The 27376-nt window shown below is 43.6% G+C and overlaps 1 protein-coding gene across 2 annotated transcripts in view; it reads right to left on the reverse strand.

Annotated features, from left to right (window-relative positions):
* Positions 1-27376, reverse strand: part of LOC137346139 (suppressor APC domain-containing protein 2-like) — an 80267-nt gene that overhangs the window by 21817 nt on the left and 31074 nt on the right. For both annotated transcript variants that reach the window (XM_068009464.1, XM_068009463.1), the window contains exon 2: positions 2238-2371. In XM_068009464.1, coding sequence (XP_067865565.1) covers positions 2238-2371 — 134 coding nt within the window. The remainder of the gene's footprint in view (positions 1-2237; positions 2372-27376) is intronic.

Genomic DNA, 27376 nt, shown 5'->3' on the forward strand with positions numbered 1-27376 from the left:
AATGGGGGGAGTGGACAGTCAATGTTGTGAGCAGGGTAATGGGGGGGAGAGGACAGTCACTGTGGTGAGCAGGGTAATGGGGGGAGTGGACAGTCACTGTGGTGAGTAGTGTAATGGGGGGGAGAGGACAGTCACTGTGGTGAGTAGGGTAATGGGGGGGAGTGGACAGTCACTGTGGTGAGCAGGGTAATGGGGGGGAGTGGACAGTCACTGTGGTGAGCAGGGTAATGGGGGGGAGAGGACAGTCACTGTGGTGAGCAGGGTAATGGGGGGGAGTGGATAGTCACTGTGGTGAGTAGGGTAATGGGGGGGAGTGGATAGTCACTGTGGTGAGCAGGGTAATGGGGGGAGTGGACAGTCAATGTTGTGAGCAGGGTAATGGGGGGGAGAGGACAGTCACTGTGGTGAGCAGGGTAATGGGGGGAGTGGACAGTCACTGTGGTGAGTAGGGTAATGGGGGGGAGAGGACAGTCACTGTGGTGAGTAGGGTAATGGGGGGGAGAGCAGGTTAATGGGGGACAGTACAACAGAGAAGGGGGGAGGGAAATCGACGGGGAGATTATTTCGCCTATTATCTGTGGTTGGGAAATTGCTAGAATTTATAGTTAAGGGTAATTTGTCGGAACACGTTGAAAATTTTAAGCTGTTCAGGGTGCGTTCGTATGGATTTGTAAAGGTTAAGTCATGCCTGATGACTCTGACTGAATTATCTGAAGAGGTGACTAAAGCAGAGGACATCGAAGGTCTATGGATGTTATTTATATGGAATTCCAGAAGGCATTTGTTGAAGTCCTTCATAAGGGAACTTCATTAGTTAAATTTGAAGCCCGTGGAATTGAAGGCAAGATGTGATTTGCGATGTCCTGCAAAGATCAGGGTTGCGCCCTCAACTGTATTTATCAATGACTTAGATGATGGCCATACACAGTCACACATGAAAATTTGCCAGTGATATAGATAGATGGCATTGTCAGCAACCACGATGGAGGCTTATAATAAGAAAGAGATTAAGTGAATGGGTAAAATTGGCATAAAAGCAAAATACTGCAGATGCTGGAAATCTGAAATAAAAACAGAGAGTGCTGGAAATCGGCAAATTGATTTCAGTTGCAGGCAAATGAGGGCTTATCCATTGTGGACCTAAAAAGGATAGTACAGGGTGCTTTCTAAATGGTGACAAGCGAGAAGCAGCGGAGGTCCAATGAGATTGGGGGGTGAGGGGTGAGGGGGAGGGTGGGGGGGGGGGGCAGTGGTTCAGGTACACAGACCATTAAAATGTCATGAACATGTACAGAAAGTGTAGAAAATAATCAAAGAGGCGAATGGAATGCTGGCCTTTATATCTGGAGGACTGGGATACAAGGGGTTAGGAGTCATACTTCCACTATACGAAGCCCTGGTTACACCACCCCTGTGAGCAGTTCTGGGCACCATACCTTAGGAAGGAGAAATTGGCCTTGGAGAGAATGTAACACTGGTTTATTAGAATGATACCAGAACCAAAGGTTAAATTACAAGGAGAGATTACACAAGCTAGGGTTGTGTTCCCTGGAATTTGGAAGGTTAAGGGGTGATTTGATCAAAGTTTTCAATATTAAGGGGAACAGATAGGGTAGATTGAGAGAAACTATTTCCGCTGGTTGGGGAGTCTCGGACTAGGGGGTATTAAAACGTGCAGTCCGGAGCCGCATGCAGTTCATTCAGGACTCGCGCGGTTCCTGGCCCTGTTGGATCGAACCCGGTTTGATGGTAATGGCTCAATTCTTTGAACTTTTATTAACATTGTACTTGTGAGAAGCTGTCATTCCATTAACAACTTTCTTGCAAAAACCTTTAAAATGTTGAAATGTGTCTCTGTCCTGACTGCGGCTCTTAAAGACATTGTGTTTTTGAATAAATTTAAAAATGGCTCTTCTTGTTATCAAAGGTCGTCGATTTGCCAGTCTAGAAATTAGAGCCAGACCTTTCAGGAGTGAAATTAGGAAACAGTTCTGCACGCAGAAGGTGGGAGAAGTTTGGAACTCGCTTCCGCAATTGGCAAATGATACTGGATCGATTCGCGATGTTAAATCTGACCAAAGGTATTAAGGGATATGGGGCAAAGGCAGGTATATGGGGTTAGGTCACAAATCAGCCCTCATCTCATTGAATGCCGGAACAGGTTCAAGGGGCTGAATGGCCGACTCCTGTTCCGAGGTTCTTACATTCCCCTCGAGACCTCACTCGGTCACACTTACCACATCATAATCGATGCCATTGGCTATGGTGTGGCGCCTGGGTTCGCTGCGCCCCTGGCTGCTCCTGTTCAGGGCCCCCCGGGCGATGGAGGTGGTGATGCTCTGGGAACGGCTGATTCCCGTCCCCTCGGGGTCTAACCGGAAGAGAAAAGAGAAAAAAACTGACTGAAATCACCAGCTTCCCACAAACACCAAGAAAGGACTCAGTGAGCTAACTGTCCTCCTCCAACTCTGGCCTCATGCCCGTCCCCCAGTTCCAACGCTCCACTATTGGCGGCGATGCCCTCAGCTGCCTGGGCCCTAAGTTCGGGAATTCCCTCCCCTAAGCCTCTCCGCCTCCCTCTCTCCTCTTTAAAGATGCTCTTTAAAATCCACATCTTTGGCCAAGCTGTGGGTCACACCTCCTAATATCTCTTTATGTGGCTCGACGTCAAGTTGTGTTCCACAACTCTCGTGCTGTGCCTTGGGACATTCCAACTATGTTAAAGGGTACTTAGATGCACGTGGTAGTTGTTGTGACAACAGGGACTGCTCTCTGAAGGCAGCTCACCCTGTGTTAGGTGTTTGACTCCTTGCTCAGTGCGACCAAGACACCGCCTTAATCTGACTGCCAGCCTGCTGATCGCTGCTCCAGATTCAAAGAGGGAAGTCCTGTTCATTTCCCTGTCCCTGCTCTCCTCTCGGGAGACTGTGTATTATATATCACACAGAGTGGAGCTGTGCATATAGAGGGAGGCTGTGTATTATATATCACACAGTGTGGAGCTGTGCATATAGAGGGAGGCTGTGTATTACATATCACACAGTGTGGAGCTGTGCATACAGAGGGAGACTGTGTATTATATATCACACAGAGTGGAGCTGTGCATACAGAGGGAGGCTGTGTATTATATATCACACAGTGCGGAGCTGTGCATATAGAGGGAGGCTGTGTATTATATATCACACAGAGTGGAGCTGTTCATAGAGAGGGAGGCTGTGTATTATATATCACACAGTGTGGAGCTGTGCATACAGAGGGAGGCTGTGTATTATATATCACACAGAGTGGAGCTGTACATAGAGAGGGAGGCTGTGTATTACATATCACACAGTGTGGAGCTGTGCATATAGAGGGAGGCTGTGTATTATATATCACACAGTGTGGAGCTGTGCATATAGAGGGAGGCTGTGTATTATATATCACACAGTGTGGAGCTGTGCATATAGAGGGAGGCTGTGTATTACATATCACACAGTGTGGAGCTGTGCATATAGAGGGAGGCTGTGTATTATATATCACACAGTGTGGAGCTGTGCATATAGAGGGAGGCTGTGTATTATATATCACACAGTGTGGAGCTGTGCATATAGAGGGAGGCTGTGTATTATATATCACACAGAGTGGAGCTGTACATTGAGAGGGAAGTTGTGTATTATATATCACACAGAGTGGGGCTGTAAATATAGAGGGAGACTGTGTATTATTTAACAAAGAGTGGAGCTGTACATTGAGAGGGAGACTGTGTATTATATATCACACAGACTGGAGCTGTACATACAGAGGGAGGCTGTGTATTATATATCACACAGAGTGGGGCTGTACATACTGAGGGAGACTGTGTATTATATATCACACAGAGTGGAGCTGTACATAGTGAGGGAGGCTGTGTATTATATATCACACAGAGTGGTGCTGTACATACAGAGGGAGACTGTGTATTATATATCACACAGAGTGGAGCTGTACATAGTGAGGGAGGCTGTGTATTATATATCACACAGAGTGGAGCTGTACATAGAGAGGGAGACTGTGTATTATATATCACACAGAGTGGGGCTGTAAATATAGAGGGAGACTGTGTATTATTTAACAAAGAGTGGAGCTGTACATTGAGAGGGAGACTGTGTATTATATATCACACAGACTGGAGCTGTGCATATAGAGGGAGGCTGTGTATTATATATCACACAGAGTGGAGCTGTGCATAGAGAGGGAGGCTGTGTATTATATATCACACAGAGTGGAGCTGTACATAGAGAGGGAGACTGTGTATTATATATCACACAGAGTGGAGCTGTACATAGAGAGGGAGACTGTGTATTATATATCACACAGAGTGGAGCTGTACATACAGAGGGAGGCTGTGTATTATATATCACACAGAGTGGAGCTGTGCATATAGAGGGAGACTGTGTATTATATATCACACAGAGTGGGGCTGTACATACAGAGGGAGGCTGTGTATTATATATCACACAGAGTGGAGCTGTACATACAGAGGGAGGCTGTGTATTATATATCACACAGAGTGGAGCTGTGCATATAGAGGGAGACTGTGTATTATATATCACACAGAGTGGGGCTGTACATACAGAGGGAGACTGTGTATTATATATCACACAGAGTGGGGCTGTACATAGAGAGGTCGGCTGTGTATTATATATCACACAGAGTGGAGCTGTACATAGAAAGGGAGACTGTGTATTATATATCACACAGAGTGGAGCTGTACATAGAGAGGGAGACTCAGTATTATATCCCACACAGAGTGGAGCTCTGCATACAGAGGGAGGCTGTGTATTATATATCACACAGAGTGGGGCTGTACATAGAGAGGGAGACTCAGTATTATATCCCACACAGAGTGGAGCTGTACATATGGAGGGAGACTGTGTATTATATATCACACAGAGTGGAGCTGTGTATGCAGAGCTAGGCTGTGTATTATATATCACACAGAGTGGAGCTGTACATAGAGAAGGAGAATGTATTAGATATCAAACAGAGTGAAGCGGTCCATAAAGAGAGAGACTGTGTATTATATATCACACAGAGTGGAGCTGTACATACAGAGGGAGGCTGTGTATTATATATCACACAGAGTGGAGCTGTGCATACAGAGGGAGGCTGTGTATTATATATCACACAGAGTGGAGCTGTACATACAGAGGTCGGCTGTGTATTATATATCACACAGAGTGAAGCTGGACATACAGAGGGAGGCTGTGTATTATATATCACACAGAGTGAAGCGGTCCATAAAGAGAGAGACTGTGTATTATATATCACACAGAGTGGAGCTGTACATACAGAGGGAGGCTGTGTATTATATATCACACAGAGTGAAGCTGGACATAGAGAGGGAGGCTGTGTATTATATATCACACAGAGTGAAGCGGTCCATAAAGAGAGAGACTGTGTATTATATATCACACAGAGTGGAGCTGTACATACAGAGGGAGGCTGTGTATTATATATCACACAGAGTCGAGCTGTACATACAGAGGGAGGCTGTGTATTATATATCACACAGAGTGGAGCTGTGCATACAGAGGGAGGCTGTGTATTATATATCACACAGAGTGAAGCTGGACATAGAGAGGGAGGCTGTGTATTATATATCACACAGAGTGAAGCTGGACATAGAGAGGGAGGCTGTGTATTGTATATCACACAGAGTGGAGCTGGACATAGAGAGGGAGGCTGTGTATTACATATCACACAGAGTGGAGCTGTTGCATCCAGAGGGAGGCTGTGTATTATATATCACACAGTGTGGAGCTGTGCATACAGAGGGAGACTGTGTATTATATATCACACAGAGTGGAGCTGTGCATACAGAGGGAGGCTGTGTATTATATATCACACAGTGCGGAGCTGTGCATATAGAGGGAGGCTGTGTATTATATATCACACAGAGTGGAGCTGTTCATAGAGAGGGAGGCTGTGTATTATATATCACACAGTGTGGAGCTGTGCATACAGAGGGAGGCTGTGTATTATATATCACACAGAGTGGAGCTGTACATAGAGAGGGAGGCTGTGTATTACATATCACACAGTGTGGAGCTGTGCATATAGAGGGAGGCTGTGTATTATATATCACACAGTGTGGAGCTGTGCATATAGAGGGAGGCTGTGTATTATATATCACACAGTGTGGAGCTGTGCATATAGAGGGAGGCTGTGTATTACATATCACACAGTGTGGAGCTGTGCATATAGAGGGAGGCTGTGTATTATATATCACACAGTGTGGAGCTGTGCATATAGAGGGAGGCTGTGTATTATATATCACACAGTGTGGAGCTGTGCATATAGAGGGAGGCTGTGTATTATATATCACACAGAGTGGAGCTGTACATTGAGAGGGAAGTTGTGTATTATATATCACACAGAGTGGGGCTGTAAATATAGAGGGAGACTGTGTATTATTTAACAAAGAGTGGAGCTGTACATTGAGAGGGAGACTGTGTATTATATATCACACAGACTGGAGCTGTACATACAGAGGGAGGCTGTGTATTATATATCACACAGAGTGGGGCTGTACATACTGAGGGAGACTGTGTATTATATATCACACAGAGTGGAGCTGTACATAGTGAGGGAGGCTGTGTATTATATATCACACAGAGTGGTGCTGTACATACAGAGGGAGACTGTGTATTATATATCACACAGAGTGGAGCTGTACATAGTGAGGGAGGCTGTGTATTATATATCACACAGAGTGGAGCTGTACATAGAGAGGGAGACTGTGTATTATATATCACACAGAGTGGGGCTGTAAATATAGAGGGAGACTGTGTATTATTTAACAAAGAGTGGAGCTGTACATTGAGAGGGAGACTGTGTATTATATATCACACAGACTGGAGCTGTGCATATAGAGGGAGGCTGTGTATTATATATCACACAGAGTGGAGCTGTGCATAGAGAGGGAGGCTGTGTATTATATATCACACAGAGTGGAGCTGTACATAGAGAGGGAGACTGTGTATTATATATCACACAGAGTGGAGCTGTACATAGAGAGGGAGACTGTGTATTATATATCACACAGAGTGGAGCTGTACATACAGAGGGAGGCTGTGTATTATATATCACACAGAGTGGAGCTGTGCATATAGAGGGAGACTGTGTATTATATATCACACAGAGTGGGGCTGTACATACAGAGGGAGGCTGTGTATTATATATCACACAGAGTGGAGCTGTACATACAGAGGGAGGCTGTGTATTATATATCACACAGAGTGGAGCTGTGCATATAGAGGGAGACTGTGTATTATATATCACACAGAGTGGGGCTGTACATACAGAGGGAGACTGTGTATTATATATCACACAGAGTGGGGCTGTACATAGAGAGGTCGGCTGTGTATTATATATCACACAGAGTGGAGCTGTACATAGAAAGGGAGACTGTGTATTATATATCACACAGAGTGGAGCTGTACATAGAGAGGGAGACTCAGTATTATATCCCACACAGAGTGGAGCTCTGCATACAGAGGGAGGCTGTGTATTATATATCACACAGAGTGGGGCTGTACATAGAGAGGGAGACTCAGTATTATATCCCACACAGAGTGGAGCTGTACATATGGAGGGAGACTGTGTATTATATATCACACAGAGTGGAGCTGTGTATGCAGAGCTAGGCTGTGTATTATATATCACACAGAGTGGAGCTGTACATAGAGAAGGAGAATGTATTAGATATCAAACAGAGTGAAGCGGTCCATAAAGAGAGAGACTGTGTATTATATATCACACAGAGTGGAGCTGTACATACAGAGGGAGGCTGTGTATTATATATCACACAGAGTGGAGCTGTGCATACAGAGGGAGGCTGTGTATTATATATCACACAGAGTGGAGCTGTACATACAGAGGTCGGCTGTGTATTATATATCACACAGAGTGAAGCTGGACATACAGAGGGAGGCTGTGTATTATATATCACACAGAGTGAAGCGGTCCATAAAGAGAGAGACTGTGTATTATATATCACACAGAGTGGAGCTGTACATACAGAGGGAGGCTGTGTATTATATATCACACAGAGTGAAGCTGGACATAGAGAGGGAGGCTGTGTATTATATATCACACAGAGTGAAGCGGTCCATAAAGAGAGAGACTGTGTATTATATATCACACAGAGTGGAGCTGTACATACAGAGGGAGGCTGTGTATTATATATCACACAGAGTCGAGCTGTACATACAGAGGGAGGCTGTGTATTATATATCACACAGAGTGGAGCTGTGCATACAGAGGGAGGCTGTGTATTATATATCACACAGAGTGAAGCTGGACATAGAGAGGGAGGCTGTGTATTATATATCACACAGAGTGAAGCTGGACATAGAGAGGGAGGCTGTGTATTGTATATCACACAGAGTGGAGCTGGACATAGAGAGGGAGGCTGTGTATTACATATCACACAGAGTGGAGCTGTTGCATCCAGAGGGAGGCTGTGTATTATATATCACACAGAGGGGAGCTGTACAGAGAGAGGGAGACTGTGTATTATATATCACACAGAGTGGAGCTGTACATAGCGAGGGAGACTGTGTATTATATATCACACAGAGTGGAGCTGTGCATACAGAGGGAGGCTGTGTATTATATATCACACAGAGTGGAGCTGTACATAGAGAGGGAGGCTGTGTATTATATATCACACAGAGTGGAGCTGTGCATGCAGAGGGAGGCTGTGTATTATATATCACACAGAGTGGAGCTGTACATAGAGAGGGAGGCTGTGTATTATATATCACACAGACTGGAGCTGTGCATATAGAGGGAGGCTGTGTATTATATATCACACAGAGTGGAGCTGTGCATAGAGAGGGAGGCTGTGTATTATATATCACACAGAGTGGAGCTGTACATAGAGAGGGAGACTGTGTATTATATATCACACAGAGTGGAGCTGTACATAGAGAGGGAGACTGTGTATTATATATCACACAGAGTGGAGCTGTACATACAGAGGGAGGCTGTGTATTATATATCACACAGAGTGGAGCTGTGCATATAGAGGGAGACTGTGTATTATATATCACACAGAGTGGGGCTGTACATACAGAGGGAGGCTGTGTATTATATATCACACAGAGTGGAGCTGTACATACAGAGGGAGGCTGTGTATTATATATCACACAGAGTGGAGCTGTGCATATAGAGGGAGACTGTGTATTATATATCACACAGAGTGGGGCTGTACATACAGAGGGAGACTGTGTATTATATATCACACAGAGTGGGGCTGTACATAGAGAGGTCGGCTGTGTATTATATATCACACAGAGTGGAGCTGTACATAGAAAGGGAGACTGTGTATTATATATCACACAGAGTGGAGCTGTACATAGAGAGGGAGACTCAGTATTATATCCCACACAGAGTGGAGCTCTGCATACAGAGGGAGGCTGTGTATTATATATCACACAGAGTGGGGCTGTACATAGAGAGGGAGACTCAGTATTATATCCCACACAGAGTGGAGCTGTACATATGGAGGGAGACTGTGTATTATATATCACACAGAGTGGAGCTGTGTATGCAGAGCTAGGCTGTGTATTATATATCACACAGAGTGGAGCTGTACATAGAGAAGGAGAATGTATTAGATATCAAACAGAGTGAAGCGGTCCATAAAGAGAGAGACTGTGTATTATATATCACACAGAGTGGAGCTGTACATACAGAGGGAGGCTGTGTATTATATATCACACAGAGTGGAGCTGTGCATACAGAGGGAGGCTGTGTATTATATATCACACAGAGTGGAGCTGTACATACAGAGGTCGGCTGTGTATTATATATCACACAGAGTGAAGCTGGACATACAGAGGGAGGCTGTGTATTATATATCACACAGAGTGAAGCGGTCCATAAAGAGAGAGACTGTGTATTATATATCACACAGAGTGGAGCTGTACATACAGAGGGAGGCTGTGTATTATATATCACACAGAGTCGAGCTGTACATACAGAGGGAGGCTGTGTATTATATATCACACAGAGTGGAGCTGTGCATACAGAGGGAGGCTGTGTATTATATATCACACAGAGTGAAGCTGGACATAGAGAGGGAGGCTGTGTATTATATATCACACAGAGTGAAGCTGGACATAGAGAGGGAGGCTGTGTATTGTATATCACACAGAGTGGAGCTGGACATAGAGAGGGAGGCTGTGTATTACATATCACACAGAGTGGAGCTGTTGCATCCAGAGGGAGGCTGTGTATTATATATCACACAGAGGGGAGCTGTACAGAGAGAGGGAGACTGTGTATTATATATCACACAGAGTGGAGCTGTACATAGCGAGGGAGACTGTGTATTATATATCACACAGAGTGGAGCTGTGCATACAGAGGGAGGCTGTGTATTATATATCACACAGAGTGGAGCTGTACATAGAGAGGGAGGCTGTGTATTATATATCACACAGAGTGGAGCTGTGCATGCAGAGGGAGGCTGTGTATTATATATCACACAGAGTGGAGCTGTACATAGAGAGGGAGGCTGTGTATTATATATCACACAGAGTGGAGCTGTGCATGCAGAGGGAGGCTGTGTATTATATATCACACAGAGTGGAGCTGTGCATGCAGAGGGAGGCTGTGTATTATATATCACACAGAGTGGAGCTGTGCATACAGAGGGAGACTGTATATTATATATCACACAGAGTGGAGCTGTACATAGAGAGGGAGGCTGTGTATTATATATCACACAGAGTGGAGCTGTGCATACAGAGGGAGGCTGTGTATTATATATCACACTGAGTGGAGCTGTGCATACAGAGGGAGGCTGTGTATTATATATCACACAGAGTGGAGCTGTACATAGTGAGGGAGCCTGTGTATTATATATCACACAGAGTGGGGCTGTAAATATAGAGGGAGTCTGTGTATTATTTAACAAAGAGTGGAGCTGCACATTGAGAGGGAGACTGTGTATTATATATCACACAGACTGGAGCTGTACATACAGAGGGAGGCTGTGTATTATATATCACACTGAGTGAAGCTGTGCATATAGAGGGAGGCTGTGTATTATATATCACACAGAGTGGAGCTGTGCATAGAGAGGGAGGCTGTGTATTACATATCATACCGAGTGGAGCTGTGCATATAGAGGGAGACTGTGTATTATTTAGCACAGAGTGGAGCTGTGCATAGTGAGGGAGACTGTGTATTATATATATCACAGAGTGGAGCTTTACATATAGAAGGAGACTGTATTATATATCACACAGAGTGGAGCTGTATATAGGGAGGGAGGCTGTGTATTACATATCACACAGAGTGGAGCTGTACATATTGAGGGAGACTGTGTATTACTAAGCACAGAGTGGAGCTGTGCATAGTGAGGGAGGCTGTGTATTATATATCACACAGAGTGGTGCTGTACCTACAGAGCGAGGCTGTGTATTATATATCACACAGAGTGGAGCTGTACATATAGAGTGAGACTGTATTATATATCACACAGAGTGGAGCTGTACATAGAGAGGGAGACTGTGTATTATATATCACACAGAGTGGAGCTGTACATAGAGAGGGAGTCTCAGTATTATATATCACACAGAGTGGAGCTGTACATATAGAGGGAGACCATGTATTAGATATCACACAGAGTGGAGCTGTACATAGAGAGGGAGACTGTGTATTATATATCACACAGAGTGGAGCTGTACATAGAGAGGGAGACTGTGTATTATATATCACACAGAGTGGAGCTCTATATAGAGAGTGAGTCTCAGTATTATATATCACACAGAGTGGAGCTGTACATATAGAGGGAGACCATGTATTAGATATCACACAGAGTGGAGCTGTACATAGAGAGGGAGACTGTGTATTATATATCACACAGAGTGGAGCTGTACATAGAGAGGGAGACTGTGTATTATATATCACACAGAGTGGAGCTCTATATAGAGAGTGAGTCTCAGTATTATATATCACACAGAGTGGAGCTGTACATAGAGAGGGAGACTGTGTATTATATATCACACAGAGTGGAGCTGTACATAGAGAGGGAGACTGTGTATTATATATCACACAGAGTAGAGCTGGACATAGAGAGGGAGACTGTGTATTATATATCACACAGAGTGGAGCTGTACATAGAGAGGGAGACTGTGTATTATATATCACACAGAGTGGAGCTGGACATAGAGAGGGAGACTGTGTATTATATCTCACACAGAGTGGAGCTATACATATGTAGGGAAACTGTGTATAATATATCACACAGAGTGCCGCTGTAAATATAGAGGGAGACTGTGTATTATTTAACACAGAGTGGAGCTGTAAATAGAGAGGGAATCTCAGTATTATATATCACACAGAGTGGAGCTGCAATATAGAGGGAGACTGTGTATTATATATCACACAGAGTGGAGCTGCAATATAGAGGGAGACTGTGAATTATATATCACACAGAGTGGAGCTGTACATAGAGAAGGAGACTGTGTATTATATCTCACACAGAGTGGAGCTGCAATATGGAGGGAGACTGTGAATTATATATCACAGAGTGGAGCTGTACATTGAGAGGGAAGTTGTGTATTATATATCACACAGAGTGGAGCTGTACACTGAGAGGGAGGCTGTGTATTATATATCACACAGAGTGGGGCTGTATATAGAGAGGGAGGCTGTGTATTATATATCACACAGAGTGGGGCTGCACATAGAGAGGGAGACTCAGTATTATATCTCGCACAGAGTGGAGCTGTACATATGTAGGGAAACTGTGTATAATATATCACACAGAGTGCGGCTGTACATATAGAGGGAGACTGTGTATTATTTAGCACAGAGTGGAGCTGTGCATTGAGAGGGAAGTTGTGTATTATATATCACACAGAGTGGAGCTGTACATAGTGAGGGAGCCTGTGTATTATATATCACACAGAGTGCGGCTGTTAATATAGAGGGAGACTGTGTATTATTTAACAAAGAGTGGAGCTGGACATTGAGAGGGAGACTGTGTATTGTATATCACACAGAATGGAGCTGTACATACAGAGGGAGGCTGTGTATTATATATCACACCGAGTGGAGCTGTGCATATAGAGGGAGGCTGTGTATTATATATCACACAGAGTGGAGCTGTGCATCTAGAGGGAGATTGTGTATTATATATCACACGGAGTGGAGCTGTACATAAGAGGGAGGCTATGTATTGTATATCACACAGAGTGGGGCTGTACATAGAGAGGTCGGCTGTGTATTATATATCACACAGAGTGGAGCTGTACATAGAAAGGGAGACTGTGTATTATATATCACACAGAGTGGAGCTGTACATAGAGAGGGAGACTCAGTATTATATCCCACACAGAGTGGAGCTCTGCATACAGAGGGAGGCTGTGTATTATATATCACACAGAGTGGGGCTGTACATAGAGAGGGAGACTCAGTATTATATCCCACACAGAGTGGAGCTGTACATATGGAGGGAGACTGTGTATTATATATCACACAGAGTGGAGCTGTGTATGCAGAGCTAGGCTGTGTATTATATATCACACAGAGTGGAGCTGTACATAGAGAAGGAGAATGTATTAGATATCAAACAGAGTGAAGCGGTCCATAAAGAGAGAGACTGTGTATTATATATCACACAGAGTGGAGCTGTACATACAGAGGGAGGCTGTGTATTATATATCACACAGAGTGGAGCTGTGCATACAGAGGGAGGCTGTGTATTATATATCACACAGAGTGGAGCTGTACATACAGAGGTCGGCTGTGTATTATATATCACACAGAGTGAAGCTGGACATACAGAGGGAGGCTGTGTATTATATATCACACAGAGTGAAGCGGTCCATAAAGAGAGAGACTGTGTATTATATATCACACAGAGTGGAGCTGTACATACAGAGGGAGGCTGTGTATTATATATCACACAGAGTGAAGCTGGACATAGAGAGGGAGGCTGTGTATTATATATCACACAGAGTGAAGCGGTCCATAAAGAGAGAGACTGTGTATTATATATCACACAGAGTGGAGCTGTACATACAGAGGGAGGCTGTGTATTATATATCACACAGAGTCGAGCTGTACATACAGAGGGAGGCTGTGTATTATATATCACACAGAGTGGAGCTGTGCATACAGAGGGAGGCTGTGTATTATATATCACACAGAGTGAAGCTGGACATAGAGAGGGAGGCTGTGTATTATATATCACACAGAGTGAAGCTGGACATAGAGAGGGAGGCTGTGTATTGTATATCACACAGAGTGGAGCTGGACATAGAGAGGGAGGCTGTGTATTACATATCACACAGAGTGGAGCTGTTGCATCCAGAGGGAGGCTGTGTATTATATATCACACAGTGTGGAGCTGTGCATACAGAGGGAGACTGTGTATTATATATCACACAGAGTGGAGCTGTGCATACAGAGGGAGGCTGTGTATTATATATCACACAGTGCGGAGCTGTGCATATAGAGGGAGGCTGTGTATTATATATCACACAGAGTGGAGCTGTTCATAGAGAGGGAGGCTGTGTATTATATATCACACAGTGTGGAGCTGTGCATACAGAGGGAGGCTGTGTATTATATATCACACAGAGTGGAGCTGTACATAGAGAGGGAGGCTGTGTATTACATATCACACAGTGTGGAGCTGTGCATATAGAGGGAGGCTGTGTATTATATATCACACAGTGTGGAGCTGTGCATATAGAGGGAGGCTGTGTATTATATATCACACAGTGTGGAGCTGTGCATATAGAGGGAGGCTGTGTATTACATATCACACAGTGTGGAGCTGTGCATATAGAGGGAGGCTGTGTATTATATATCACACAGTGTGGAGCTGTGCATATAGAGGGAGGCTGTGTATTATATATCACACAGTGTGGAGCTGTGCATATAGAGGGAGGCTGTGTATTATATATCACACAGAGTGGAGCTGTACATTGAGAGGGAAGTTGTGTATTATATATCACACAGAGTGGGGCTGTAAATATAGAGGGAGACTGTGTATTATTTAACAAAGAGTGGAGCTGTACATTGAGAGGGAGACTGTGTATTATATATCACACAGACTGGAGCTGTACATACAGAGGGAGGCTGTGTATTATATATCACACAGAGTGGGGCTGTACATACTGAGGGAGACTGTGTATTATATATCACACAGAGTGGAGCTGTACATAGTGAGGGAGGCTGTGTATTATATATCACACAGAGTGGTGCTGTACATACAGAGGGAGACTGTGTATTATATATCACACAGAGTGGAGCTGTACATAGTGAGGGAGGCTGTGTATTATATATCACACAGAGTGGAGCTGTACATAGAGAGGGAGACTGTGTATTATATATCACACAGAGTGGGGCTGTAAATATAGAGGGAGACTGTGTATTATTTAACAAAGAGTGGAGCTGTACATTGAGAGGGAGACTGTGTATTATATATCACACAGACTGGAGCTGTGCATATAGAGGGAGGCTGTGTATTATATATCACACAGAGTGGAGCTGTGCATAGAGAGGGAGGCTGTGTATTATATATCACACAGAGTGGAGCTGTACATAGAGAGGGAGACTGTGTATTATATATCACACAGAGTGGAGCTGTACATAGAGAGGGAGACTGTGTATTATATATCACACAGAGTGGAGCTGTACATACAGAGGGAGGCTGTGTATTATATATCACACAGAGTGGAGCTGTGCATATAGAGGGAGACTGTGTATTATATATCACACAGAGTGGGGCTGTACATACAGAGGGAGGCTGTGTATTATATATCACACAGAGTGGAGCTGTACATACAGAGGGAGGCTGTGTATTATATATCACACAGAGTGGAGCTGTGCATATAGAGGGAGACTGTGTATTATATATCACACAGAGTGGGGCTGTACATACAGAGGGAGACTGTGTATTATATATCACACAGAGTGGGGCTGTACATAGAGAGGGAGGCTGTGTATTACATATCATACCGAGTGGAGCTGTGCATATAGAGGGAGACTGTGTATTATTTAGCACAGAGTGGAGCTGTGCATAGTGAGGGAGACTGTGTATTATATATATCACAGAGTGGAGCTTTACATATAGAAGGAGACTGTATTATATATCACACAGAGTGGAGCTGTATATAGGGAGGGAGGCTGTGTATTACATATCACACAGAGTGGAGCTGTACATATTGAGGGAGACTGTGTATTACTAAGCACAGAGTGGAGCTGTGCATAGTGAGGGAGGCTGTGTATTATATATCACACAGAGTGGTGCTGTACCTACAGAGCGAGGCTGTGTATTATATATCACACAGAGTGGAGCTGTACATATAGAGTGAGACTGTATTATATATCACACAGAGTGGAGCTGTACATAGAGAGGGAGACTGTGTATTATATATCACACAGAGTGGAGCTGTACATAGAGAGGGAGTCTCAGTATTATATATCACACAGAGTGGAGCTGTACATATAGAGGGAGACCATGTATTAGATATCACACAGAGTGGAGCTGTACATAGAGAGGGAGACTGTGTATTATATATCACACAGAGTGGAGCTGTACATAGAGAGGGAGACTGTGTATTATATATCACACAGAGTGGAGCTCTATATAGAGAGTGAGTCTCAGTATTATATATCACACAGAGTGGAGCTGTACATATAGAGGGAGACCATGTATTAGATATCACACAGAGTGGAGCTGTACATAGAGAGGGAGACTGTGTATTATATATCACACAGAGTGGAGCTGTACATAGAGAGGGAGACTGTGTATTATATATCACACAGAGTGGAGCTCTATATAGAGAGTGAGTCTCAGTATTATATATCACACAGAGTGGAGCTGTACATAGAGAGGGAGACTGTGTATTATATATCACACAGAGTGGAGCTGTACATAGAGAGGGAGACTGTGTATTATATATCACACAGAGTAGAGCTGGACATAGAGAGGGAGACTGTGTATTATATATCACACAGAGTGGAGCTGTACATAGAGAGGGAGACTGTGTATTATATATCACACAGAGTGGAGCTGGACATAGAGAGGGAGACTGTGTATTATATCTCACACAGAGTGGAGCTATACATATGTAGGGAAACTGTGTATAATATATCACACAGAGTGCCGCTGTAAATATAGAGGGAGACTGTGTATTATTTAACACAGAGTGGAGCTGTAAATAGAGAGGGAATCTCAGTATTATATATCACACAGAGTGGAGCTGCAATATAGAGGGAGACTGTGTATTATATATCACACAGAGTGGAGCTGCAATATAGAGGGAGACTGTGAATTATATATCACACAGAGTGGAGCTGTACATAGAGAAGGAGACTGTGTATTATATCTCACACAGAGTGGAGCTGCAATATGGAGGGAGACTGTGAATTATATATCACAGAGTGGAGCTGTACATTGAGAGGGAAGTTGTGTATTATATATCACACAGAGTGGAGCTGTACACTGAGAGGGAGGCTGTGTATTATATATCACACAGAGTGGGGCTGTATATAGAGAGGGAGGCTGTGTATTATATATCACACAGAGTGGGGCTGCACATAGAGAGGGAGACTCAGTATTATATCTCGCACAGAGTGGAGCTGTACATATGTAGGGAAACTGTGTATAATATATCACACAGAGTGCGGCTGTACATATAGAGGGAGACTGTGTATTATTTAGCACAGAGTGGAGCTGTGCATTGAGAGGGAAGTTGTGTATTATATATCACACAGAGTGGAGCTGTACATAGTGAGGGAGCCTGTGTATTATATATCACACAGAGTGCGGCTGTTAATATAGAGGGAGACTGTGTATTATTTAACAAAGAGTGGAGCTGGACATTGAGAGGGAGACTGTGTATTGTATATCACACAGAATGGAGCTGTACATACAGAGGGAGGCTGTGTATTATATATCACACCGAGTGGAGCTGTGCATATAGAGGGAGGCTGTGTATTATATATCACACAGAGTGGAGCTGTGCATCTAGAGGGAGATTGTGTATTATATATCACACGGAGTGGAGCTGTACATAAGAGGGAGGCTATGTATTGTATATCACACAGAGTCGAGCTGTACATAGAGAGGGAGTCTCAGTATTATATATCACACAGAGTGAAGCGGTACATCGAGAGGGAGATTGTGTATAATATATCACACAGAGTGAAGCGGTACATCAAGAGAGAGACTGTGTATTATATATCACACAGAGTGGAGCTGTACATAGAGAGGGAGGCTGTGTGTTATATATGACACAGAGTGGAGCTGCAATATAGAGGGAGACTGTGTATTATATATCACACAGAGTGGAGCTGTACATATCGAGGGAGACTGTGTATTATATATCACACAGAGTGGAGCTGTACATAGAGAGGGAGACTGTGTATTATATTTCACACAGAGTGGAGCTGTATATAGAGAGGGAGTCTCAGTATTATATATCACACAGAGTGGAGCTGTGCATACAGAGGGAGGCTGTGTATTATATATCACACTGAGTGGAGCTGTGCATACAGAGGGAGGCTGTGTATTATATATCACACAGAGTGGAGCTGTACATAGTGAGGGAGCCTGTGTATTATATATCACACAGAGTGGGGCTGTAAATATAGAGGGAGTCTGTGTATTATTTAACAAAGAGTGGAGCTGCACATTGAGAGGGAGACTGTGTATTATATATCACACAGACTGGAGCTGTACATACAGAGGGAGGCTGTGTATTATATATCACACTGAGTGAAGCTGTGCATATAGAGGGAGGCTGTGTATTATATATCACACAGAGTGGAGCTGTGCATAGAGAGGGAGGCTGTGTATTACATATCATACCGAGTGGAGCTGTGCATATAGAGGGAGACTGTGTATTATTTAGCACAGAGTGGAGCTGTGCATAGTGAGGGAGACTGTGTATTATATATATCACAGAGTGGAGCTTTACATATAGAAGGAGACTGTATTATATATCACACAGAGTGGAGCTGTATATAGGGAGGGAGGCTGTGTATTACATATCACACAGAGTGGAGCTGTACATATTGAGGGAGACTGTGTATTACTAAGCACAGAGTGGAGCTGTGCATAGTGAGGGAGGCTGTGTATTATATATCACACAGAGTGGTGCTGTACCTACAGAGCGAGGCTGTGTATTATATATCACACAGAGTGGAGCTGTACATATAGAGTGAGACTGTATTATATATCACACAGAGTGGAGCTGTACATAGAGAGGGAGACTGTGTATTATATATCACACAGAGTGGAGCTGTACATAGAGAGGGAGGCTGTGTATTATATATCACACAGACTGGAGCTGTGCATATAGAGGGAGGCTGTGTATTATATATCACACAGAGTGGAGCTGTGCATAGAGAGGGAGGCTGTGTATTATATATCACACAGAGTGGAGCTGTACATAGAGAGGGAGACTGTGTATTATATATCACACAGAGTGGAGCTGTACATAGAGAGGGAGACTGTGTATTATATATCACACAGAGTGGAGCTGTACATACAGAGGGAGGCTGTGTATTATATATCACACAGAGTGGAGCTGTGCATATAGAGGGAGACTGTGTATTATATATCACACAGAGTGGGGCTGTACATACAGAGGGAGGCTGTGTATTATATATCACACAGAGTGGAGCTGTACATACAGAGGGAGGCTGTGTATTATATATCACACAGAGTGGAGCTGTGCATATAGAGGGAGACTGTGTATTATATATCACACAGAGTGGGGCTGTACATACAGAGGGAGACTGTGTATTATATATCACACAGAGTGGGGCTGTACATAGAGAGGTCGGCTGTGTATTATATATCACACAGAGTGGAGCTGTACATAGAAAGGGAGACTGTGTATTATATATCACACAGAGTGGAGCTGTACATAGAGAGGGAGACTCAGTATTATATCCCACACAGAGTGGAGCTCTGCATACAGAGGGAGGCTGTGTATTATATATCACACAGAGTGGGGCTGTACATAGAGAGGGAGACTCAGTATTATATCCCACACAGAGTGGAGCTGTACATATGGAGGGAGACTGTGTATTATATATCACACAGAGTGGAGCTGTGTATGCAGAGCTAGGCTGTGTATTATATATCACACAGAGTGGAGCTGTACATAGAGAAGGAGAATGTATTAGATATCAAACAGAGTGAAGCGGTCCATAAAGAGAGAGACTGTGTATTATATATCACACAGAGTGGAGCTGTACATACAGAGGGAGGCTGTGTATTATATATCACACAGAGTGGAGCTGTGCATACAGAGGGAGGCTGTGTATTATATATCACACAGAGTGGAGCTGTACATACAGAGGTCGGCTGTGTATTATATATCACACAGAGTGAAGCTGGACATACAGAGGGAGGCTGTGTATTATATATCACACAGAGTGAAGCGGTCCATAAAGAGAGAGACTGTGTATTATATATCACACAGAGTGGAGCTGTACATACAGAGGGAGGCTGTGTATTATATATCACACAGAGTGAAGCTGGACATAGAGAGGGAGGCTGTGTATTATATATCACACAGAGTGAAGCGGTCCATAAAGAGAGAGACTGTGTATTATATATCACACAGAGTGGAGCTGTACATACAGAGGGAGGCTGTGTATTATATATCACACAGAGTCGAGCTGTACATACAGAGGGAGGCTGTGTATTATATATCACACAGAGTGGAGCTGTGCATACAGAGGGAGGCTGTGTATTATATATCACACAGAGTGAAGCTGGACATAGAGAGGGAGGCTGTGTATTATATATCACACAGAGTGAAGCTGGACATAGAGAGGGAGGCTGTGTATTGTATATCACACAGAGTGGAGCTGGACATAGAGAGGGAGGCTGTGTATTACATATCACACAGAGTGGAGCTGTTGCATCCAGAGGGAGGCTGTGTATTATATATCACACAGAGGGGAGCTGTACAGAGAGAGGGAGACTGTGTATTATATATCACACAGAGTGGAGCTGTACATAGCGAGGGAGACTGTGTATTATATATCACACAGAGTGGAGCTGTGCATACAGAGGGAGGCTGTGTATTATATATCACACAGAGTGGAGCTGTACATAGAGAGGGAGGCTGTGTATTATATATCACACAGAGTGGAGCTGTGCATGCAGAGGGAGGCTGTGTATTATATATCACACAGAGTGGAGCTGTACATAGAGAGGGAGGCTGTGTATTATATATCACACAGAGTGGAGCTGTGCATGCAGAGGGAGGCTGTGTATTATATATCACACAGAGTGGAGCTGTGCATGCAGAGGGAGGCTGTGTATTATATATCACACAGAGTGGAGCTGTGCATACAGAGGGAGACTGTATATTATATATCACACAGAGTGGAGCTGTACATAGAGAGGGAGGCTGTGTATTATATATCACACAGAGTGGAGCTGTGCATACAGAGGGAGGCTGTGTATTATATATCACACTGAGTGGAGCTGTGCATACAGAGGGAGGCTGTGTATTATATATCACACAGAGTGGAGCTGTACATAGTGAGGGAGCCTGTGTATTATATATCACACAGAGTGGGGCTGTAAATATAGAGGGAGTCTGTGTATTATTTAACAAAGAGTGGAGCTGCACATTGAGAGGGAGACTGTGTATTATATATCACACAGACTGGAGCTGTACATACAGAGGGAGGCTGTGTATTATATATCACACTGAGTGAAGCTGTGCATATAGAGGGAGGCTGTGTATTATATATCACACAGAGTGGAGCTGTGCATAGAGAGGGAGGCTGTGTATTACATATCATACCGAGTGGAGCTGTGCATATAGAGGGAGACTGTGTATTATTTAGCACAGAGTGGAGCTGTGCATAGTGAGGGAGACTGTGTATTATATATATCACAGAGTGGAGCTTTACATATAGAAGGAGACTGTATTATATATCACACAGAGTGGAGCTGTATATAGGGAGGGAGGCTGTGTATTACATATCACACAGAGTGGAGCTGTACATATTGAGGGAGACTGTGTATTACTAAGCACAGAGTGGAGCTGTGCATAGTGAGGGAGGCTGTGTATTATATATCACACAGAGTGGTGCTGTACCTACAGAGCGAGGCTGTGTATTATATATCACACAGAGTGGAGCTGTACATATAGAGTGAGACTGTATTATATATCACACAGAGTGGAGCTGTACATAGAGAGGGAGACTGTGTATTATATATCACACAGAGTGGAGCTGTACATAGAGAGGGAGTCTCAGTATTATATATCACACAGAGTGGAGCTGTACATATAGAGGGAGACCATGTATTAGATATCACACAGAGTGGAGCTGTACATAGAGAGGGAGACTGTGTATTATATATCACACAGAGTGGAGCTGTACATAGAGAGGGAGACTGTGTATTATATATCACACAGAGTGGAGCTCTATATAGAGAGTGAGTCTCAGTATTATATATCACACAGAGTGGAGCTGTACATATAGAGGGAGACCATGTATTAGATATCACACAGAGTGGAGCTGTACATAGAGAGGGAGACTGTGTATTATATATCACACAGAGTGGAGCTGTACATAGAGAGGGAGACTGTGTATTATATATCACACAGAGTGGAGCTCTATATAGAGAGTGAGTCTCAGTATTATATATCACACAGAGTGGAGCTGTACATAGAGAGGGAGACTGTGTATTATATATCACACAGAGTGGAGCTGTACATAGAGAGGGAGACTGTGTATTATATATCACACAGAGTAGAGCTGGACATAGAGAGGGAGACTGTGTATTATATATCACACAGAGTGGAGCTGTACATAGAGAGGGAGACTGTGTATTATATATCACACAGAGTGGAGCTGGACATAGAGAGGGAGACTGTGTATTATATCTCACACAGAGTGGAGCTATACATATGTAGGGAAACTGTGTATAATATATCACACAGAGTGCCGCTGTAAATATAGAGGGAGACTGTGTATTATTTAACACAGAGTGGAGCTGTAAATAGAGAGGGAATCTCAGTATTATATATCACACAGAGTGGAGCTGCAATATAGAGGGAGACTGTGTATTATATATCACACAGAGTGGAGCTGCAATATAGAGGGAGACTGTGAATTATATATCACACAGAGTGGAGCTGTACATAGAGAAGGAGACTGTGTATTATATCTCACACAGAGTGGAGCTGCAATATGGAGGGAGACTGTGAATTATATATCACAGAGTGGAGCTGTACATTGAGAGGGAAGTTGTGTATTATATATCACACAGAGTGGAGCTGTACACTGAGAGGGAGGCTGTGTATTATATATCACACAGAGTGGGGCTGTATATAGAGAGGGAGGCTGTGTATTATATATCACACAGAGTGGGGCTGCACATAGAGAGGGAGACTCAGTATTATATCTCGCACAGAGTGGAGCTGTACATATGTAGGGAAACTGTGTATAATATATCACACAGAGTGCGGCTGTACATATAGAGGGAGACTGTGTATTATTTAGCACAGAGTGGAGCTGTGCATTGAGAGGGAAGTTGTGTATTATATATCACACAGAGTGGAGCTGTACATAGTGAGGGAGCCTGTGTATTATATATCACACAGAGTGCGGCTGTTAATATAGAGGGAGACTGTGTATTATTTAACAAAGAGTGGAGCTGGACATTGAGAGGGAGACTGTGTATTGTATATCACACAGAATGGAGCTGTACATACAGAGGGAGGCTGTGTATTATATATCACACCGAGTGGAGCTGTGCATATAGAGGGAGGCTGTGTATTATATATCACACAGAGTGGAGCTGTGCATCTAGAGGGAGATTGTGTATTATATATCACACGGAGTGGAGCTGTACATAAGAGGGAGGCTATGTATTGTATATCACACAGAGTGGGGCTGTACATAGAGAGGTCGGCTGTGTATTATATATCACACAGAGTGGAGCTGTACATAGAAAGGGAGACTGTGTATTATATATCACACAGAGTGGAGCTGTACATAGAGAGGGAGACTCAGTATTATATCCCACACAGAGTGGAGCTCTGCATACAGAGGGAGGCTGTGTATTATATATCACACAGAGTGGGGCTGTACATAGAGAGGGAGACTCAGTATTATATCCCACACAGAGTGGAGCTGTACATATGGAGGGAGACTGTGTATTATATATCACACAGAGTGGAGCTGTGTATGCAGAGCTAGGCTGTGTATTATATATCACACAGAGTGGAGCTGTACATAGAGAAGGAGAATGTATTAGATATCAAACAGAGTGAAGCGGTCCATAAAGAGAGAGACTGTGTATTATATATCACACAGAGTGGAGCTGTACATACAGAGGGAGGCTGTGTATTATATATCACACAGAGTGGAGCTGTGCATACAGAGGGAGGCTGTGTATTATATATCACACAGAGTGGAGCTGTACATACAGAGGTCGGCTGTGTATTATATATCACACAGAGTGAAGCTGGACATACAGAGGGAGGCTGTGTATTATATATCACACAGAGTGAAGCGGTCCATAAAGAGAGAGACTGTGTATTATATATCACACAGAGTGGAGCTGTACATACAGAGGGAGGCTGTGTATTATATATCACACAGAGTGAAGCTGGACATAGAGAGGGAGGCTGTGTATTATATATCACACAGAGTGAAGCGGTCCATAAAGAGAGAGACTGTGTATTATATATCACACAGAGTGGAGCTGTACATACAGAGGGAGGCTGTGTATTATATATCACACAGAGTCGAGCTGTACATACAGAGGGAGGCTGTGTATTATATATCACACAGAGTGGAGCTGTGCATACAGAGGGAGGCTGTGTATTATATATCACACAGAGTGAAGCTGGACATAGAGAGGGAGGCTGTGTATTATATATCACACAGAGTGAAGCTGGACATAGAGAGGGAGGCTGTGTATTGTATATCACACAGAGTGGAGCTGGACATAGAGAGGGAGGCTGTGTATTACATATCACACAGAGTGGAGCTGTTGCATCCAGAGGGAGGCTGTGTATTATATATCACACAGTGTGGAGCTGTGCATACAGAGGGAGACTGTGTATTATATATCACACAGAGTGGAGCTGTGCATACAGAGGGAGGCTGTGTATTATATATCACACAGTGCGGAGCTGTGCATATAGAGGGAGGCTGTGTATTATATATCACACAGAGTGGAGCTGTTCATAGAGAGGGAGGCTGTGTATTATATATCACACAGTGTGGAGCTGTGCATACAGAGGGAGGCTGTGTATTATATATCACACAGAGTGGAGCTGTACATAGAGAGGGAGTCTCAGTATTATATATCACACAGAGTGGAGCTGTACATATAGAGGGAGACCATGTATTAGATATCACACAGAGTGGAGCTGTACATAGAGAGGGAGACTGTGTATTATATATCACACAGAGTGGAGCTGTACATAGAGAGGGAGACTGTGTATTATATATCACACAGAGTGGAGCTCTATATAGAGAGTGAGTCTCAGTATTATATATCACACAGAGTGGAGCTGTACATATAGAGGGAGACCATGTATTAGATATCACACAGAGTGGAGCTGTACATAGAGAGGGAGACTGTGTATTATATATCACACAGAGTGGAGCTGTACATAGAGAGGGAGACTGTGTATTATATATCACACAGAGTGGAGCTCTATATAGAGAGTGAGTCTCAGTATTATATATCACACAGAGTGGAGCTGTACATAGAGAGGGAGACTGTGTATTATATATCACACAGAGTGGAGCTGTACATAGAGAGGGAGACTGTGTATTATATATCACACAGAGTAGAGCTGGACATAGAGAGGGAGACTGTGTATTATATATCACACAGAGTGGAGCTGTACATAGAGAGGGAGACTGTGTATTATATATCACACAGAGTGGAGCTGGACATAGAGAGGGAGACTGTGTATTATATCTCACACAGAGTGGAGCTATACATATGTAGGGAAACTGTGTATAATATATCACACAGAGTGCCGCTGTAAATATAGAGGGAGACTGTGTATTATTTAACACAGAGTGGAGCTGTAAATAGAGAGGGAATCTCAGTATTATATATCACACAGAGTGGAGCTGCAATATAGAGGGAGACTGTGTATTATATATCACACAGAGTGGAGCTGCAATATAGAGGGAGACTGTGAATTATATATCACACAGAGTGGAGCTGTACATAGAGAAGGAGACTGTGTATTATATCTCACACAGAGTGGAGCTGCAATATGGAGGGAGACTGTGAATTATATATCACAGAGTGGAGCTGTACATTGAGAGGGAAGTTGTGTATTATATATCACACAGAGTGGAGCTGTACACTGAGAGGGAGGCTGTGTATTATATATCACACAGAGTGGGGCTGTATATAGAGAGGGAGGCTGTGTATTATATATCACACAGAGTGGGGCTGCACATAGAGAGGGAGACTCAGTATTATATCTCGCACAGAGTGGAGCTGTACATATGTAGGGAAACTGTGTATAATATATCACACAGAGTGCGGCTGTACATATAGAGGGAGACTGTGTATTATTTAGCACAGAGTGGAGCTGTGCATTGAGAGGGAAGTTGTGTATTATATATCACACAGAGTGGAGCTGTACATAGTGAGGGAGCCTGTGTATTATATATCACACAGAGTGCGGCTGTTAATATAGAGGGAGACTGTGTATTATTTAACAAAGAGTGGAGCTGGACATTGAGAGGGAGACTGTGTATTGTATATCACACAGAATGGAGCTGTACATACAGAGGGAGGCTGTGTATTATATATCACACCGAGTGGAGCTGTGCATATAGAGGGAGGCTGTGTATTATATATCACACAGAGTGGAGCTGTGCATCTAGAGGGAGATTGTGTATTATATATCACACGGAGTGGAGCTGTACATAAGAGGGAGGCTATGTATTGTATATCACACAGAGTCGAGCTGTACATAGAGAGGGAGTCTCAGTATTATATATCACACAGAGTGAAGCGGTACATCGAGAGGGAGATTGTGTATAATATATCACACAGAGTGAAGCGGTACATCAAGAGAGAGACTGTGTATTATATATCACACAGAGTGGAGCTGTACATAGAGAGGGAGGCTGTGTGTTATATATGACACAGAGTGGAGCTGCAATATAGAGGGAGACTGTGTATTATATATCACACAGAGTGGAGCTGTACATATCGAGGGAGACTGTGTATTATATATCACACAGAGTGGAGCTGTACATAGAGAGGGAGACTGTGTATTATATTTCACACAGAGTGGAGCTGTATATAGAGAGGGAGTCTCAGTATTATATATCACACAGAGTGGAG

Source organism: Heterodontus francisci, chromosome 29, assembly GCF_036365525.1.
Source record: "Heterodontus francisci isolate sHetFra1 chromosome 29, sHetFra1.hap1, whole genome shotgun sequence".
Classification (NCBI taxonomy): domain Eukaryota; kingdom Metazoa; phylum Chordata; class Chondrichthyes; order Heterodontiformes; family Heterodontidae; genus Heterodontus; species Heterodontus francisci.